At 34.6% G+C, this 20,072-nt stretch overlaps 1 protein-coding gene and 1 non-coding gene across 2 annotated transcripts; both read right to left on the bottom strand.

Moving 5' to 3' along the window:
- Positions 1-2,170: 2,170 nt before the first annotated feature.
- Smp_tRNA_01903_Gln_TTG.1.1 lies at positions 2,171-2,236 on the bottom strand. Its single transcript has one exon. It is a non-coding gene (tRNA).
- A 7,205-nt stretch (positions 2,237-9,441) lies between these two features.
- Smp_165720 (putative translation elongation factor G) lies at positions 9,442-19,519 on the bottom strand (the record flags this gene model as incomplete). The annotated part of the gene is made up of 3 exons (XM_018798126.1): positions 9,442-9,620; positions 14,046-14,364; positions 19,319-19,519. The coding sequence occupies 3 exons, from the start codon at positions 19,517-19,519 to the stop codon at positions 9,442-9,444; spliced, it is 699 nt and encodes a 232-aa protein (XP_018653099.1).
- Between the last annotated feature and the right edge of the window lie 553 nt (positions 19,520-20,072).

The following is a 20,072-nucleotide window of genomic DNA, read 5'->3' as shown; positions in this document are numbered from 1 at the left end:
GCAAATGCAGGACATCTGGTTTTCAATGGGGTCGTGAATGTCCACTGTAGATTTAAATATGAAAACGAAACAATGGGGCTAATTTATTCAATCATTCCTGAAATGTTGGCCGTGTTGCGTAAATCTAACATAAATAGTTTGTGCTCAGAATTTGTATAAGCGTCAATAAATACTTTGTGTTAGACAGTTGAAATCAGTTAACGTAATGTCATGAATCTAGGTTTCATGCTTGTTGAGATTTAATATCAAGGCAAAACTGTAATCTGGAGAGGATTGATGGTGGTCGTAGAATGTTAATCATGGTCGTCCGATTTCACAACTAGTAACTCTAATATTGATGTATTTCTTTGGTAGTTATTCTCTAGGTAATTAATTTTTATATCTTAACTGAATATTTATGAGAGAACAGTTTTATGGTATCTTAATATGGTTGTAGTTATAAGCTATCTTTCGACTCATTGTTGTTCTGATCTTTTTACTGGTCAGAAATAACAGTCAGTCAACTATAGATTTCACTTTGTAACTAAAATATCCTGGTAATATGGTCATTGAAATTGATACATTGCTGTACGTTTTTATCTAGTATTTTACTTGTGTAATCATATAAGTTATGAAATCAAAACAGTGAAAAAGTAATTTCTACTACTAAACTGACCTTCTGTGGTTTCAAAAATGTCTGGATTTCAGTTACGTATTGCTTTCAGTAACAAAGGTGAAAAGCTTTTCCGTTGAGTATGGCCTAAGAAACACAATAATAACTGATTTTGTGTAAATTAGAATACATTTCACAAAATGTAATATTAAGATATATCTTAAAGCATTTCAGACAGTTACGTGTGATAGATTACGAATCAGTTAAAGTTAAGAAAAACCAGTATCAGCAAAGAGTTTTAAAAAGTTGAGTTAAATCTCATTCAAAATCATGAAGAATTTCCCTGTCAGATAGAACTATGTTTTCCCGCTTCTTTCTATATTTTTGGATTTTGAATCGAAGTTATTATTGTGAATAAAGTCACTTCGTATTTTAGGAAATACGTTGAATTCGCTTGCTTGGAATATTCATTTAAGTATTGAGAGTTTGCATATAATTTGTCTATTAGAGGAATTTCATTGACACTAGATAAATCCATAACCATTGTCGAGAATTATATAAAAAATATGCTCAAAATAAAGCGTTTAGTTCAAGTGTTGGACATAATTTGCATCAACCTTTTATTGGTTTTGCAAGATTATTTATAAATAGATGAATTGGTAACGCTTACCTCCTGAATCACACTAAAATTTCAATTATGTTGCTAAAACAACCTATTGATGCTTATCAGAATCATCTTTGTGTTTATACGAATATTCGTCAATATATGAACAAATATGTTAACAGGAATTGGGCGCTGAGTATAGAGAAAACATTGTTTGGTGAAATTGTATATGAACTAATCTTAACCATTAGATTTAGAATAATCCCAACATTTTGTCCAGCAAACTTATCTGAACTTCATTAGGGGGCAAATCTATTCTAATCATATTCAGATGTTAATTTTACTAAGTAGGACAACATAAGTCATATACATGTGAATCATGCGAAAATAGACAAATGTGTAAATATATGCATGTGTATGTGTAAGTTTATGCTATAACTAGTTGATTTTAGGTGTTAATTTGTTTAATAGTTGGATTCATGAGTTGGTTAGAACAAGACTACCATGGAAAACCTGGACGATCGTTTCGCCCTAGTGTTGGACACCCCAGCAGTGCACATCCACGACCCCTCTCCAGGGGTCCGAACTCAGGACCCTCGGTCTTGAGCGCGAACGCTTAACCTCTAGACCACTGATCCCGTATCCAACAGTGTTAATGTCTTACTTCGACCAATCCACGAATAGTTCACACCGTGAAAACAAATAAATATAGATGATTGAGTGACAGTGTGTGCGTATATGTGTAAGTTTCAGTTATTAATAGTTGATTCTAAGTATTAATTTGTTTTTATTAGAAGTAAGAATAAAAATGCAAATTGAAAATATCTTTTGAAACGTCGATGTGTATGCAAAACGAGAACCATTACGTACATAGTAAGCAGAGATGGATAGTGGCTAGCAGTGGAATCCAGGACGCGCGTTTCGTCCTATTTGGGACTCGTCAGCTGGATGTACCTGCATCTCAGAGTTGATGTTCACTCTGGGACTCGAACCCAGTACCCTCGCTTCAAACGCCATCGCGTTATCCACTCGGCCACTGAGTCCTGATAGCCACTTCCTTGTGCGATGGGGTGATTCAAACAAACAATACTGAATGAATTCATTACGTACATAGTTGTGATAAAATATTCAAATTTATTTCCGTCAGAACAACGATGCATGTGGAATAAACTGGTTGGATAGAAATAGGATCTAATTACTCGTTAATCGTCATATTTCAAGAGTTGGGTGTTTGAATACTACCTTTTCTATTTAGGATATTCTTAGCCCATATATAAAACGCATCTGCTATCAGTCTTTCTTTATGCATGCTAAACCCTTTCTGAGGTATTTTGGTCCCTTCGAAGTTGATCTTGTGTCCTGTTCGTAACTCATGTAACGCTATCACCGACCTTTTCTCATGTTTATTTAGATACACTGAGGATTTGGGAACATGTCTCAAACACTGTTTGTGTTCCCTGATCCTCACATTCAATTGTTTAGATGTTTCTCCCACGTAAGCTGCATTGCAATCTTGACAGTTGATCTCATAAAGAACATTCTGCTGTTCTTACTTTGGAAACCTATCCTTAACTTTTCGGGGATCTTATGGTTTCACTGGCCCGAAAATACACTTATATTATGTTTGTTTAGAATCCTCTTAATTTCTTTTGATATTTCTTTACCGTATGGGGGTGACCGCTGTGTTCTTCAACTTGCGGCTTTTAAAGTCACAACACTCTGTGTTTAAAGAAGGACGGGTTAATCCCTAAAACCTATTTTACTGCATAAATCAAGTAGTGTGTATGTGATTCTATAACTTTTTTGAAAAGTTGAAAAATGATCAGAAACTTGGATATTCCACCAATCAACATAGAGAGAGACATAAGTATATCAGTATCTTGATTTCTAGGGATCTTTTAAAAAAAAGCTGACTGGTTTAAAGGAATTCATGGTCCTTTTTCATCTTTTTGGGATTTTAAGAATAGTTATAGTAATCGTTCAACATCATTTGCTAGCAAACTGTATCATCTATGGATTATCTGAGAAATAACGCATCGTAAGATACTACTAAAGGACCCTTCAAAAGAATTAGCATCTACTTATCAATTCGAAATAATCTATCAACACAATTGATAAATTAAGCATACTTTAACCAGTGTGAAGATATATGTAACTATGTTGTGGAAAGTTTTATAAGCATATAAATTCTAAGCATAACTGTGATGAATATTTAATATAGTTGTAAAAGACTTGTTTTACTGGTTTAAGTAACTGAACACGAATGTCTGTGGCTACCATGGATTGACAAAAACAGTCTAGAATCTATTGGTAAGCAGTAATATTTGCAAGAGTTATATAATACTGCTGGTAAACATTTTATATTCTGTGACTATCAAAGTAATCACAGTATTTATTAGAACATAGTGCAAAATAGCTTTACGGTTGTTATTAAAAATTACATTGTATAAATATCCGTTTTGTAGTGAACGAGAACACAAGTGAGGACCATCGAATGTAATTGAACACAAAATTACAGAATCTCTTAGTAAAATCTGAGAAACGTACAGTGAATACTTCGTTTGCAAAATACCAATCAATCGTCTCAGACTTCACCGTTCCTTCATTTCCATAGCAACCATTCTCTTTTCTTCGATCTTAACCTTTCACTGCCAGGTATTTCATTTTCGATTGATGATACATACAACTTATATCTATTGACATCACTAGAACACACCACAGTTTATAATATTCATATATATACTCAGAAAAGTATGTGTATAAGTCAATTTGGTGAGTAATAATTAAATCATTAGTATTTCAAACTATAGGTCAATCAAATGATTCATTTTGATTATGTTATATATTTACATAGATCAATATCATAATATAGGCGTACACTTGGTTAGGTAAACAATAATGATGAAACTTATTTATCAAAAGCCACCCACGATTTAATTACTTATTTTGATTGATTATTATTGAATAGTGAAAATAGCACATATCGATTTCAATTGTTGTTTGTTTTCTTACAGTAAGCCTAGTTATTGATATGTTTGTAGTGACCGGCTTGTCTCGACTAGAACACGAATAATAGAAACAATTATTATTATAGTAACCAATTGTACCAGCGATTGTTTTACTGTACTTGTTTAACTGTATCAAACTCACTTCTTGTTCCGCCATCCGCTTGTTTGGTTCGAACTTTCGTACGCTCTGCCCATTTTGCCTGTATTCGTTGGCACGTCTCGGTATTCTTTCTACACCACGAGATCGCCAATAAATACACTTTATCTGGACTAATTAAAGCCTTCTGGTTTGCGAGTTATCGAAGGGACCAAGTCGTTTCTGGGAGCGTATTCGAATTGTAGTGGTGATCATAGTCCATCCTCGACTCGACGCCACCACATGTTTATAAAATTTGATAAACAAAAAAATATTACTATCAATATTTTTTTTTAATTTCATGAAATTTTGGCGGTATTTTCTTAAAATGGAAATGTTTTACATTCGTCAACTTGACTGTATTCGAAGCTAATCTTCAAGTTTTATGCAGTTTGGAGTTTCAGATAAATTTGGAATGGTTTATCTCAAATTCTTTTTTTATTTTAGCTGTTTTTTTCGGAATAGAACATATAATCAAGTTGTAACTCAAATTTAGGTAACATAACTGAGAATAATCCACATATTTGAAGTTTCCAAAAATTGCTTAAAATCATGGAGAATAGCGGAGATGAGTTCGTTGCTTGTCTTTCCCCATACTTTAGGTTTCTTTTTTATCTACATCTAATCTTTCCTGCTACTAACGATACCGTTACTACTTTAAGTGCTATGGAATTCGTCTTGACAATTCTATCTTTCTGTGTTAGGTTAGAGAATTTCGGTCGGCAGCCTATGCTTCTACGAGGAGTAACAGGCGTAAGTAAGTAAGTGCTAATATGGTGTGCCAATTTGAACCGATGCAAATGTGTCAGGTTCTAGATTTTATATTACTGATTGATATTGAGGGGAGGTGTAATATTTATTGGGAACTGTTAGATATTAGACAACTATTTCTTCCACGTTTGGAAAACTTCAAGTGTTTACTCACTCCATCACACTGGATTTAACGCCTGAGTTTTGGGCCTTGCTACAAGCGGCAAGCCATTGAATCAGAACCCAAGATGACTCTTCTCACTGCCAAACCTCAAATTCCTTGGTTCAACCCAGCCAAGGTGTCGTGGATGCTAATTAATGATTAGTCCAAAATAATTCAATGTTCCATCGTTTTCAGTAGATCTATAGCTGATGTCAGTTTTCTATGAAAACCGAATTTCACTTATTAAATATATTTAGTGTTCAGAGCAATGTGAAAGGGGGATGAGAATTGTCGAGCTTAAACAGTATAGCATCATGCGACTTATTCATTTTTCATCTGAAATATTATCTTCTGAAGTTTATAAATTTGATTTAAATGAATCGACCAATTTTCACTGATAGTTGAAATTCATTCTTCGTATTGCTCGTTATTTTTTTAATTTTCAAAGTATCCTTATCAGAAACATTAATTATTTCGAACTAAATCAGATACACCGATGTATTACAATAGCGAGTTTTTAACCAGTTTGCAGACCGTCGCTAATATGCAATTTTTGGACCCCAGACGGAAATCTTGAGAGGAAAGACAAAAGAGACCTCGATTGCTTGGTTATTTTGGTTACAAAACTCATGAAACACGTATTTGGTTATCAATAACACCGTTATTTTAAAAGTCTGTAAGAAAAATGCCTAATTAGTTGTAATCTAGGTGTTTGAAACAGTTACATTAGAGAAAGATATTAATAGTTTCGCTTCTAGGTTTGGCTGAAAATCTGCCAAATGACTTAATCATAGATATTGTGTTATGTTCCTGCTGCCCTGTTGTTAGCAAGATAAAATCCAGATGTGCTCAGTGCAAGCCCTAATCTCTTTGGTTCATTTTAAACCAATCAAATCTAGACAACGGATCCGGAAGTCTCTAATCTAAATTCTACAGAAGGTGTATTCGTTTTTTTCAGCTTATTTGTGTCAAGCGAAGCGTAGTGCTAAAACATACTAATCAGGGAAGATTATTACACTGGGCTACTTAAGAACATATGCAGACATTTTCAACAGGTATCCTCACATCATATTGTTACAAGTTCGTTCTTTATAAGGTTTTGTGGTGTGGGTTACTTATATCCACATAAGTAGTATATAATGATGGGCGGGGACTGAATGTATTTCAGTAGATCGACAACGAAAGAACGGGAACGAAACGCAATTGGTATAAAAATGCATGAACAATAATAATCGGAAACGATGGACTGATATTTGCAGAAGGAACGGTCAAGATTGAGACAATTGATTGATAGTTTGCAAATTAACTGTTTACTGTATGGTTGTCAAATTTTAGTGAGATATTCAGTATTTTTGTGCTCCAATACATTCGATTGTTCCTGCTCGTGATCTTGTTCACTACAGTTTCATATAAAGCAGTCTCATTTTGAAATATGCCTATGACTAGTTGTCAGGACATGTTACGTAACTCTGATCGTATGTGTATTTAAAACCAGAATTTTCCTGTATGATAATTACAAGAAGCCATTGAGCTAATGAGGAATAATTCCATTAATCCAATCCTCAAAAGAGATATGCGAAATTCCTGAACAATTTAAATTGGAATTAAGTAAAGGTCCTCAATGAAACCATCAGGTGATAGTCCGGCTGTTTGCCAAACCAAAGATAACCTAAAAATTTCAACTGTTGTGTTTGAGATGAAACCTCAGTCATAATTATTTCCTTCCTTTTTAACCAGAGATTTAGTTACTTGTGAGTCGCTTGAAACCACGACGACACAAATCTTCAGTTATCTCTTCTCCTTAATGATTATCCAGATATATGAGAATAATTTGAAAAGTTATCATCTCTAGATATATGAGAATACCTTAAAGTAATTATCATCTCTACGAATTACGTAATTGAATCAAATTAATACTAGAATTATGAATATATGTTTCAGCTCAACTGTATCAGCAGACTGTAATGTCAACCACGCTTGTACATTTCTGCTTTCAAATGTTTTGTACAGTGAATATATATTTTAAGGTTTCTTTGCTCATTGTCACATGTTGATTTCAAAGTTTTGAAATAAAGAGTAACAAACATTTATTCTCATTATGCTCCATGAATTTCCAGCGTTATCCCTCTGCAGTTTCTATGTGAATCAACTCATTATGGCCTTTCTTCTTTCAAACTCTACAACCAACCAGTTAGCAGCCTTCATGTTTCTTTCAAATTTATTGATCAGAATATTTAACTCCAGTGAGTTCCTAAACATAACATATTCCTCCATTGGTTCCTCATACTACTGCAACTGGTTGGCACTAACTTTTGCATCCCATTATAAAAGCCTTGGCTTCCTAGTAAAACTCTACGAAGGTCTGGTATCGTTCCAGCTTGAAAATAAACTGTTTGCAATAAAATAGCAAATAATCATTTTTAAACGGTTACCAATTATTTCACACAAATCGAATACATTTAGCAGGTACAAAAACATGAAACATGGTACTACAATACAAATTCCGATTAATTTTTAATATAAATAATCTGAGTACTGACGACTTTTCAATAATTCGTTATGTTTACGAGCTTCATAGAAAAATTGTGGAGTTTTAATTGTGTACCTTGAAAAAAATGACACAAATGTTTATAAAAAGGGCATCAAGTTAAAATATCAATTATATATTAATATTTCAACATTAAAATGTCTGTATTTGAGCAGAGGAATCTTTATTCCCAATTAGTTGACCCACTCTGCTTGAAGCTACCGCTGGTCCCAAGTCCGAATAAAGGAGGACGGTTGGGCATGGGGTTAGCGACTCCATCCCGTAGAAAACTAACTCGCTAAAAAAACTCTAACCAGAAAAGTAATTCAAACCATTTAAACTCTGCTCTGGGAGTCAGGAGGTCCTCATTTAGAAGAGTTATGACGCCTCATGATGAAAGCCGAGTTCCCTCGGAAGTCACGAGGCTGATGCCTTTTTTGACAACTAGAGCAACAATTAATTTAGGTTCAAGTAATGTAAGTTCACCATCATGGTTCTACCTACATTAACACAACTGTGGCTTAGGACTTGGAGATAAAATCAGTATCAATCAAGTCAGGTGTTAAACTTTTTGTCAGCAATCTGGACCAATCTACATACGCATTAGATCCTACGTTGTCTATGATTGAGTGTTGAATTTAAAAATAGATGAAAGGACCTATAATGAATTACCTAATTTATGGTTGATATTATCTCCATTTTGTAGACCTATTTTAATGAATTTTTTTAAATTTAAACACATAAATATTGGTACAAGGAAGCACCAGACACATATGCGCCATACAAGTCTCATTCGATTTGCTTGAGGGCTGTGATACTGCCCAGGTGCCCGAACTGAAGCAGGTGGTTTACTTAGGGGCCCACACTCCGAGCCTTTGACCGAAAGATCTGATCCACAAGGCAGTGAAGCATCGTGAGGAGATGCAGTACCATGGTAGCCGGTGATCAACGATTGATTCATACGCCATTTGTTCCCTCAGGATACTGGAGCCCATGTGCACCATTGGTTTGGAATCAGGGTTTTCCAACTCCCCTAGGTGGACTCGCCTTGTCCACCAACCCGGTTAAAGCGCCGGACATTCGCTTTTCGTCCTCTCAATTTCGTAAACAACAGAAATGCCACGAGAAGGCAGTGAGTAGGACTTCCCTGGCAGAGGCTATATATTCGCTGGCCATATGAGAGCATTTCGAGAGGGAGAGTGGACTCTCCCCACTCTCGGCCGTACCAGGGCATTTGGGGGCATTTTAATGAATATAAACCACTTACTTAATCAATATCTTATTTGTCGGTAATAGCCTATTTAATTAAGCATTATTGAAAAGATAACAGTTTAATAACACCGACTTTCTTAATTCATATGATCTGTCTTTTTATTTTTCAGAATATTCCATGCTTACACGTGTTAAGATTTACAGAACCTTGTAGCACTTTGGTTAACCAAATAACTGATTGATTGCGTGACTAAGTCAAGAAAACGAATTGACGGTTGATGTTTTCATTGTATCTGCCTTGATTTGTAACATTAGTTTCATTTAGGGTGGGTAAATGAAAGTCTCAGGTTGGTTTTATAGTGACTCACAAGACACTCTAGCTTACTATATGGATCTAGTCAGCCAGTTTATTAATGAAGATTAATTGGCAATTTAATAATTTCCCTTATTTAAGATACATACCATTTAGGTAGTGGTTTTCTTATTCTTTCCAACATATCTAATTTCTCTGCTTGCATTAGCATTTTTTCTTCTAACTTCAGACGTTTTAAGCGTGCTTCCATTAGATTTTGATGTACTGGAGAAATGAATAAACTATGATGATTCGACAAAGATTTCGAATTGGGATCTGATAATTCGACAAAAGAAAGGAATTTATAAAAAATAACAAAGAAGAAATACTACTTTTTATCTTATTCAGTGGTACGGTTGGTGATCACTATTCACTTAGTTTTCGAAATCCATAATTAGATTTTGTGCACAATTAGAGAATGAAGAAGTGACTGGACTCGAAAGTGATATGAAGAATAAAAGTCAAACATAACGATCGTGTCTGTGTTTTAAGGACTGGTGAATGAACTACAAAACATGTCGACTGTAATCAACTACGTTTTGAATTGATTTGAATTATATTTACTGTTTTTTAAATTTCATTAATTTCTTATTGTTGATATTCAGGACTCCAAATGATCAGTTTCTGTGGTCATATGTAGGTCCTGAAAAAAATTTCATTGAGAGGGAGTTATGTAACACGATTTTATTATGTTTGCTCGCTGGCAGTGGAATTCAGGAAGCTGTTTGGTCTTGTTTATACTTGTCAGGTGTTAGTAGGAAAGGGTACCGGGTTCAAGTCTAAGTGAAAACATAAATAATAAAATACAGGGACGTCCTCCTCATGATTCACTCAATTGAACGAAATATGCTTCCTGAATTCTACTCCTAGCCACATATAAAATATACTAAAATTTGTTAAATACTTTGTAAATGTATTGTTTTGCATGAACAAAATAACTTTTATGGCTAATTTCTAGTTTTTGATATTATTTTATTTAATCATACGAAAATTTAAGTCAGATTTCTGTTTATAAACTAAAGTCCTATCATTATAAACAAAGATGGATGGTGGCTAGCAGTGGAATCCAGGACGCACGTCTAGCACTATTTGGGACTCGTCAGTCGAATGTACCTGCATCCCATAGTTGATGTTCACTCCGGGACTTGAACTCTGTAACATATGCTCCAAACGCCATTGAGTTATTCACTTAGCTACTGAGTCCAGATAGCCACTAGCTTGTGTAATAGGGTAAAAGGGATAACGCGGTGGCGTTTGAAGCTAACGTTGCTGGGTTTGAGTTCCAGAGTGAACATCAACTCTGGGATACAGGTACATCCGACTGATGAGTCCCAAATAGGATTAAACATGCGAGTTGGATTCTACTGCTAGACACCATCCACCCCTGCTTATAATGCTTGTTACCTAATGGAAATGATGCAATCTGTGCAGGATGCACATATGCCAATAAGAGATTAGTTAATCGGATCCCTAAACATCAATGGAAATGTTCAAACAAACAATACTAAAATGAACCAAAGTCCTATCAATTTCGTATTGCCTTGGTGACTTTAGTTTTTAAGATTTTATTACGAAATGTCATATTTTTTCAACGCAATAGAAGATTTCTTTTTTCCTAGCTTCCTGTTCATTTTACTTTGACAGTTGGTCTTCTAAGTACTTGGAACTACGCAAATTATGACAATAACTTCTCCATTTCCTGAAAGATCTTGCATTCATGGCCTTTTCAGTTCATCCAAATAGAATATTAACATACTTACCAAATAAATAAACGATCCTATGGTTGATTGGTAAAATTGTCCCATGTTTATTACATTTCACTAATCTACCATTATGGTACTTCCAGCCTCGACTTATTCTTTATATGAAGGTGGTATAAAGTATGTTCAATCCTTTCATTAGATAATTGACGCTATTATTTTTAGAAAATTGCATTAAATAAATGGATATTAGGAGCAAATCGATCGCTCTTGTGAGTAGTTGTTATTCAACACACCCTGTACTGGATTTTATTCCATAATCCACATCTGTGAGCTGCCCTCCATCGATGACATTGCAATGTAGTCCACCGTAACAACTTCCGTGTAATGGTGACAGTCTTCTCAGGTGCACTTTGGTATCAAAGAAGTTTCCATAAGGTTCTCCTAACCACGCTATCAAATGCTTTCTTAGTCACCTTGGACACCACCAAGTCGTGATCTAAAGCTATACCAGCTCCCCTCTTTTTTCTTCATGTCTTCCATTGACATTCCGAACTTGTTATTGATGCAGTTGTGATCGATCTGGCTCTCTGTAATCTGATCCGAAGAGAGGCATGTAACTTTGTGTATGCATTTGTGGGGGGAGATATTGTGTCGCTTACAACCATTTTTAAGGGCACTTAGATTTGTAAATCTCTCACCATTCTCGTTCCTTTCTCCCAGTCCTTATCTTCCCATAATATCTTCATACCCGGTATTTTTCATTCCGACCTGAACATCTAGGTCTCTCATCAGGGTGGTCAGGTCCTTTTCTAAGAGCCTCCGTACGATTGGTCGCAGCCTCTCATAAGATGGATCTTCATAGTCTGCTTTGCTATCATTGGTTGGAGCATAGAACTGGACAACATTCATTGCAATCCCCCACTTATTTGTCTTGAAGAATGCTTTGGTGATTCTGGATCCATGAGACCCCCACCATATAAGTGCTTCTCTTGCTTCATTGAACAGGATCGGCGCAACACACTGTGTGTGAGAAGCGTTTTCTTCTTCACGACCAGAGTAAAACAACAACTCTTCCGAACCTTATCTTTTCTATCCCGCCGGCGTCTAATGGGTTTCACTTATCACGAGCACTACTAGTTCGTATTTATCCATTTTCGCGAATATTCTGTTGGTTCTAACGGTCTCCTACATAGTGCGAGCATTCAACATATTTATGTTAATTGTTGTTGTGGTATTCAATAAGAGCATTGTTCTCGTGATTGTTGAAGAATCGAGGGTTTCAACATGGGGCGTCATAACTTTTCCAAACGAAGACCCTCCAACTCCCAGAACAGAGTTTAAACAGTTCAAATGACTTTTTTGAGGTTAGCGTTTTTTCAGCAAATTTGTGTTTCTACGGGATGGGGTTCGTAATCTCATCCTTAACACTCCTTCTTTATATGGGCTCAGAACTGGTAGTAACCCTAGATTGGCTCCAGAAGGACTTTTTACACGTTAGACAAATCTATTTTTGTTTGACAACAAAGAAAATTTGACCATAAAACATGTCATTTGTAATCCACGTAATTATTTTATGAATAATTCTTAACTTATTCCATTGTATCATATTCTTATGTACATGTGACTGTTTATATCTGTGTGAGCATATTATCTTTGAGCTATAATATAAATCCGTACAAAGATCTATACATTGATTAGACTGATGAGTTGAATCCGCATACATCTCACTGTGCATTCACTCATTTCCTTTATTGGTAGTTTGTCTGGCGAACATGTTTACATAGAAAATATGTCTCTTCCCAAAAAACTTCTTGCCCGAATTCTAATGTCATGTTATCAAAGAGTGTGTTACATAATGAGATAGGTTTAATAAATGTAAATAAAACCAGTCGATGAGCCATAAATTTTGAGGATAGGTGCATTTACGTATTGGAGACCCCTCTGAGAAAACATAATGCAACTTTTTATAATATCCATTCATGTTACAAACGTGATGTCTTATTCTCGTATACTTGAAATCCATGTCTATCAATACCCAATTTATGAAAAAAATGTCGTGAAAACTATGATAATTGAAGTTTTATAAAGTTGAACCACAATTTGTTATTTATCAGAATCCTACGCAATAGGTAGTAATAAGACAAAGTTTAAATATTAGCTAGTGAAATCGATGGATTACCAGAGGGGGAAAGAGCGAAGGAGAAAAATAGAATATAGAATTTATGGAGATGTTTTACAGTGTTAAAGCTTTTGGTGGAGATTTTTTCTCTGAGCTGGGTGGTTTGGTCGCAGAGTTTTCATTATTCTTCTGGACAACATTATCAGCATAAATTTGAGGTAGAAGTGTTAAAGTATTTGTAAGTTTTTTGTAAGTTCTAAATATCTACACTTGACGAGTTGCATCCAGGTAGTTGGGATCGCACCCATAAAAAATACTGTTAATAGTTAAAATATAGGACTAAGTGGGCTACAGTCGGCTATTTCTAATGAACTCATCAATGTTAGTTGTTAAATAAAAGGTGTAGAGTGACAGTCTGTTGTTTGAATCACTCTGATTTATTGGAAAAATTCTGCTAATTCAAGTCATTGCTTTTTTAAAACTACTAATCATGTTCACTTTTACATTTTATGCTGATAAAAATGAAGTTCTTATTTTTTGTCTTAAAGTCATATCAGTTAAAGAAGCTTTAAATACCAACGTATACGACATGGACATTTCATACTAGTCTATGGCTCGTCATCACATGACATCCACTCAAGGTCGAAATCTGGGTATTCAGGTCACTTGATGAGATCATACTTACAAACTACTGAGTTAGAATTCAACGGTTTAAATTTGTTCTTCAGTCAGTATGCAGTATAATGCCATTCACATCGAATGTCATCGGTACGTTATCTCCTCAAATTCGATTTAAATAAACAGGGATAATTTTGTATAAAACTCTTACTACTTGCATAATTACTGAGTAGTCTTATTTGAATGGTACATTTAACTTACTTAAATTCTCTAATAATTGTTTGACTGATGCTTTTAAATATCCTAAACTTGTTGGTGGGTTATCTTTTGGATGATAACGCCTGATTGAAGTTGTCGTTCGAGGTTGATATAGTTTACCACTTTCATCTATTACACATTCAAAATCAGCCTTATCAACGGCTTGACGATAAACAGTTGTTGCCATTACTGGTGCTTCTTCAGCCAATACACATTGCCATGGATAAAAATCATCACCAGGTCGTTTAACAATACCAAAAGCAGGTGGTGAAAATGTATAAAATCGTTTGCTGATCAACATGTTCACCACATTCATAGTATCCTCATTCAGATAATTGAAAACAATACAGAATTGCTATAAATTTTGTATGGGAATTTGAGTATTATCTTTATATGTTTATTAACAAAAACTAGATCTTAAGATGGTTATGTATATCCTCCTTTACAAAATGTCACGCAGTTGTATCTTGCCTAAAGATCTATAGGTACATGGCTTGTAAAATTTTAATATATTCCTTGTTAGTTGAATACCTACCTATCCAGAACTAGGAGCCTCAGTTGTGACAGATTTCTAACCCATTCCTAGTTAGAACTAAATGTCTAAACCAAAAATCAAGCAAGGCAACTTTCAAACTAATTGGTAAAATTCATAAATTTAAGTGATTCTGTTTTGAATATTCCTTTTGGGCTTCTAGATCACTGATTTTGTTTTCGGAGGCTCACACAATTCTGGTTTATCTGAAATGTAGAGAACGTTTCCTAAATTCACCGGTGACATTTGTTCTACTTTTAAAATGGTCACCGTTCTTCATTAGGACATTAGAAGTTCCTCTCAAAGTTATTCACTAGTGAGCACACATATATTAGTAGGACGTAACATGTTTGGAAGTTGCTTAAGATGAAAACAGTCTTAACAATCAGCGCCCTTTGGCTTTCAATAGTTTTCCCACTGAAATCAGTATGTAAAGAAAATTAGGTACCTTAATTATATATTTGTATTTTGTGATTTTATGTTGTGGTCTAGCAGTTTTAACGTATAAGAGAATTAGTTGTAAATGAATTGCTGATATACAAACAGGAAGTAAATACCTTTTTGGTACATGTATTATAGCGTAAGTGATCTAATAAAGGATGAATGATAATTTTTATTCCGATTCCAATTCATGAGTCTGAAGTTTTTCTTTGACAGTTGCAATATTATTAACTTGTGTTATTTCAGAATCGGTCTCAATGGCACAAATGTATTCATGTTTCGTCTTCTCGTAGATCCTGAGTTTCAAAATCTTCTTACACCCTTTTTGTATGACTAACTGTCACTACTACTGTTACGGATACTGATACTACAGCTATTGCTCTGAGGTTCACCTTAACGATCTCATTTTTCCGTGATAATGGGGTGAGGTTGGGCGTTGAGTAAAACTGATTAACTTACTTGTGTCATTCGGAATCTCATGAGAACCACCAGTCACACCTAATATTGGATCCATATCTCGTTAAAAAGTAAAAACTACGTGTAAGCCTAGTTTCAGATTTTCTTGCCGATTATAACGAACCACTCAAATGTCTAACAAATATTCTAAATTTTGATCCGAGCAGTGAGCATTTAAAGTCAACAATAACTTGCTTTATTACGTTATGTTTCTTTCTTTCTAATATCAAACTTCAAAATATTTATAGAAGAACTGTAAAAAAATAACCGTGCTTGATACACACTGTTTCGTTAAAAATCATCTACAATAATATATTAGCGAAAGGTGAATATGTTATAGAAGAGTTAGGATAACTTCATACTTGACTTATAGCATTGTGAATACACATCTAAAAGTATTTCATCTAATTGGTTCTAAGGATTTGATAATTATCGTTGACGTCTAGTTTATGGAGAAACAAATGAATTCCGACTCATACTACAACCTTGATAAATCACCAAAATTAATGGTATTCAAATGTTGTGTACAAACCAAAATACGAAGGAAACAACGAAATCTGAGTACGTCAAATTTATTTAAAAGCAAGAAAATACTTTTTAGACAGAACTAATAATTCCCGTATAAAACCATTTTATCAGTTTTCTATAATTTGTCCTACGGTTTGTTAAATAACATCTTCAATAAATTGAAGTCGAAGTATATTTGTAAAGTGGTGAAAATTCTTGGAAATAAAAATAAGTAATACCTGAAATCGACTCAAAAGCTTATTGCTAGAACTGTCATTCATAATTGATTTGTTAGCACAATTCTGTGACCAGATACAAATTTTAGTGCTCAGATTTCAGCCGGTCTTTATTATGCCAAGACTGTTGATGATAATACACTACTCTGACAGCTGAAAGTCTAGTGTTCTGAGAAAAAGCTGCCTTCTTATCAAACTTTACAAAAAATAAGGTGCAAAGAGTCTGGTGTTTTGCCGAATAAACTTTTACTTTTAGTTGTAAAAATATATTGGATTCTGGAACACAGTAAACTAAGTTACACGTCATTCAACTTTTAATATTTTATAACGGTCAGTAATAAGTTCTATAACTATTGTCCATGCTCTTCAATACATTTTGGAAAAAAGCTTTTGATGTTGATGGAGTCACTGTTTTCCCCAAGGTCTTATATCACGCTTTCCGCTTTCGATATAAAGTTTCATACCAATAATATGATCACCACCACTCAGTTGTGTACACAGTTAAGTGAAAAAAGTTTGCACTACACTTTTGTGACATCTAGAAATACCGGATAAATTTAAAATTGTGGTCACTTGGTGATTACAGGACACTTGGTGGCTAGTTTAAAGTGTGCATGTTTGCTTTGAGTAAATTTTTATGCTTCCTCCGGGTTTCAATTCGCGTCCAAATAAAATCACATGATATTCTAACAAACCCTCATTTATATTCTTCATCTTATTGTTTCAACAGTTCAACTACATCAATCTTTAGCTTCGATCTAATACATCTTAAGATGTTCAATCAAAACATTCTAAGGTTCAAACACGCCAGGTGAATAGTGAAATTACGTTAAGAAAGCGATTAACATTTAAATTATGTTATTAAATTTTATAACATCAAAATATTCGGTAGAAAAACTTAACAATTAAAATTTTGATGTGAAAGCACATATGTCAAATGGACAATTCCTATGAACTCGGATCATTTCAAAGAGTACTGAGAACTAAAAACTTTAAAACACTTTTGTATTATGGCTTCAAAACTCGTAGAAAGCAAAACTTTTGAACCTTATGTGTGTTTATGAACAATTAACCTCTCTAAATGATATACTCATAAAATATCAAACAATACTGAAGAAGATCATTATTTGACCATTACTTTTGTTTTTCGAGTACTATTCCGTAATTTCTAGGTATAAATAATATTTAAAACTTTGTTTTAACCAACGTTTAATTGAACATCAGCATACTTACGTTTGTCATATCACCCAAAGTGACGGGATAACAAATTTCTCGCAGAGTGTTACTCCCGTCATTTTTTGACGGACATAGATTTCCAGACGAAACAGACCAGTTATCTAGAATCCTTGACAAGTAGTCAACGTTGTTTAGGTCATTCATGATAACTTCTGGATTGCCAAACATAATTATTAATAGCAGTAAAATAAATGTAATTTTCTATAAAACAAATTTACAATCTATTGGTTTTCATTAGCTGTTTGACTGTTGTTCGCTATAAAAGTCGACATGAAGGCTTTCTTTATACTTTAGATAGCTGCTTATTTGATCGTTTTGCGTGTCTGAGAGATTTTTCCCCCAAAATTGTGAAAAGGTCTCATCTAAAAATGGTCAACTCATGTATTTTACAGATGGATGTGGAATTTATTTACTGTATATGGACACTAGATTAGCATAAAGGTTTGACGGATATTGTTAAATTTTCATAGCTTAGACCACGGATTAATCTCAGCTATATTACCCTTTAAAACCAAGAAGCAAAGGACGAGTTTTTCGTTCTAATGCGGGAATCCTCAGTACAGCGCATCCGTTACCAGCAGGCAATAAACGATGGTCACATAATAAAGCGAATTGATTGAAATTAAACATATGTTCTATTGGATTCCGGGTCAGTAGTCTATAGACTAACCGTTCTCTGAAGATCATGGATTTAAATATGTTAAAAGAGGCAAGAGTGTATGCATCAACTCATGGAAATTGTTGACTGACTAAGTGTCTGAAAATAAAGGGAGCAGCTCTAAATGCGTGAATAGTTAAGACAATAGTTGATGAAATAAATTTTGGAAAAAAAGGAAAGGTCATAATTGTGTATGTTGTAAATGGTCGCATCATTTTTGAAACTGTACATTCAGTGAAACCAATACCGATTATCATACATAAATAAACTTGAAATATATGTATATATTAGTAAATAGCACATATTTATTCAAATCTAAGTATTTATGCGATGTATAATAGAAAATACTACCAGATGGATTTTACGTTCATAATCATCTATAACTGACAACCTCACTAAAAGATAACTTTTTCATGATACGTCTTATTATCGTGATAATAACACTTCCTTGGTTGCAAGCAAAGACACAAGCTCTTTCACGATCTTTATGCATCAACTCTTATTGCATGCAGATTTTGATCCGAATGATTACAGCATTAAGATCCGAGCCGAAAACCGAGTAGTATGCAACATGAAAACAACACAGAATTGAAAAAAGGACATGAAGTATAACATACCGACTTAACTACATGCGCGACATTCACTAAGTTATTTATACATTAAAACACGTTCACTCACCACTCAATATTCGTTTTAGTTACAGGAATAACGAAATCACAAATCAAAACTTATGAATTATTAGATAATAAAAAACACTAACGAAAATTATTTTTGAGTTCACTCAGACCACTCCAGTGTCCAATAATTCCGTCTCTACCTTGCATTAAAACTATTGATTTCTTCGCACTCGCTTCTTGTTGTTTCGGTACCGTTCCAGGTATTTGGGAATGTCCGATGGGTAGTAGATTCGCCACTTGAATGCACTTATTCTAGTCTGTTTGGTAGATCATTGTGAATTTTTCTACATCGTAGTTCAGTGAATGTGTTCGTCTTAAATCAGTGAGATTTCTAGGTACCAATAGCTATCACATTACCAGACCGGAGGTTGATTGGTTGCAATGTGACAATTTGTGTGCTAGAAGGTTGTAGTGCTTGTACGAACTAATTATTCCCTTGTACATGATCGCCCTCTGGCCACGAGATCCTAATGTAATGCATTCATTTGTGCTCATCTAGTTCTACCTGACTTGAATTCAGCTGTGAAGTCTACATGTTCCGTCGTATCAAATAAGTGAATAACATGGCTTCGCCAAGACAAAGAAACCGATGCAGTAACAATGCTTATACCACGTTCACGTTCTTCTGATAAGTAGTCAGTCACAGTATCTCCACGATCTACCACGCCGAGATGATGTATACGTCGAGCATAATAAAGCACGGGTTCTGTAGAAATTGTTTTACCAGCGTCCATGTGGGCAATTAAACCAACATTTAGTATTGTTGTGATATATGGATCATTAACTGAATTTTTCGCTTTAAGATTGCTAACTATATGCTGCGCATGAGTATGCACATGGTGGTAGCGCTCATAGTCATATTAAAGATTCAACAAATCGAACCACTTGGATGAGGGTAAACGGCGCAGATTCCTGTGAATCAACATTTTCCAGTATTGTTAAGCATGCAACAAATCACAAGAGTAAAACTGTGACGGTTGCACTATTCTTAGCACGTACATTCGAATACCTCTAACCATCATAGAGATATTGCTTCAAGAAATAAATAAACAGAATAACTAGTTGGTAATGCAAACAGCGTAAAAAAACTCAATTGAGAGAACAAGAGGGTTGCGGAGATGATGGTCAGAGAGGTATGAAGTGGTCACTGGTGTGTGGTAATGATAACAATGCGTAAATTATGAGTCATGCATCAGAAACAGCTGGTCAGGGAAGTAGATGGTAATCCATATGTGAGTACATGTTTGTCAAGTCTGTTAAAGCTATCCATAGAGGGGCTGTGGTGAC

The sequence above is a fragment of the Schistosoma mansoni genome, chromosome 6 (assembly GCF_000237925.1).
Source record: "Schistosoma mansoni strain Puerto Rico chromosome 6, complete genome".
Lineage (NCBI taxonomy): Eukaryota > Metazoa > Platyhelminthes > Trematoda > Strigeidida > Schistosomatidae > Schistosoma > Schistosoma mansoni.
This window is presented reverse-complemented; position numbering and strand designations above follow the sequence as displayed.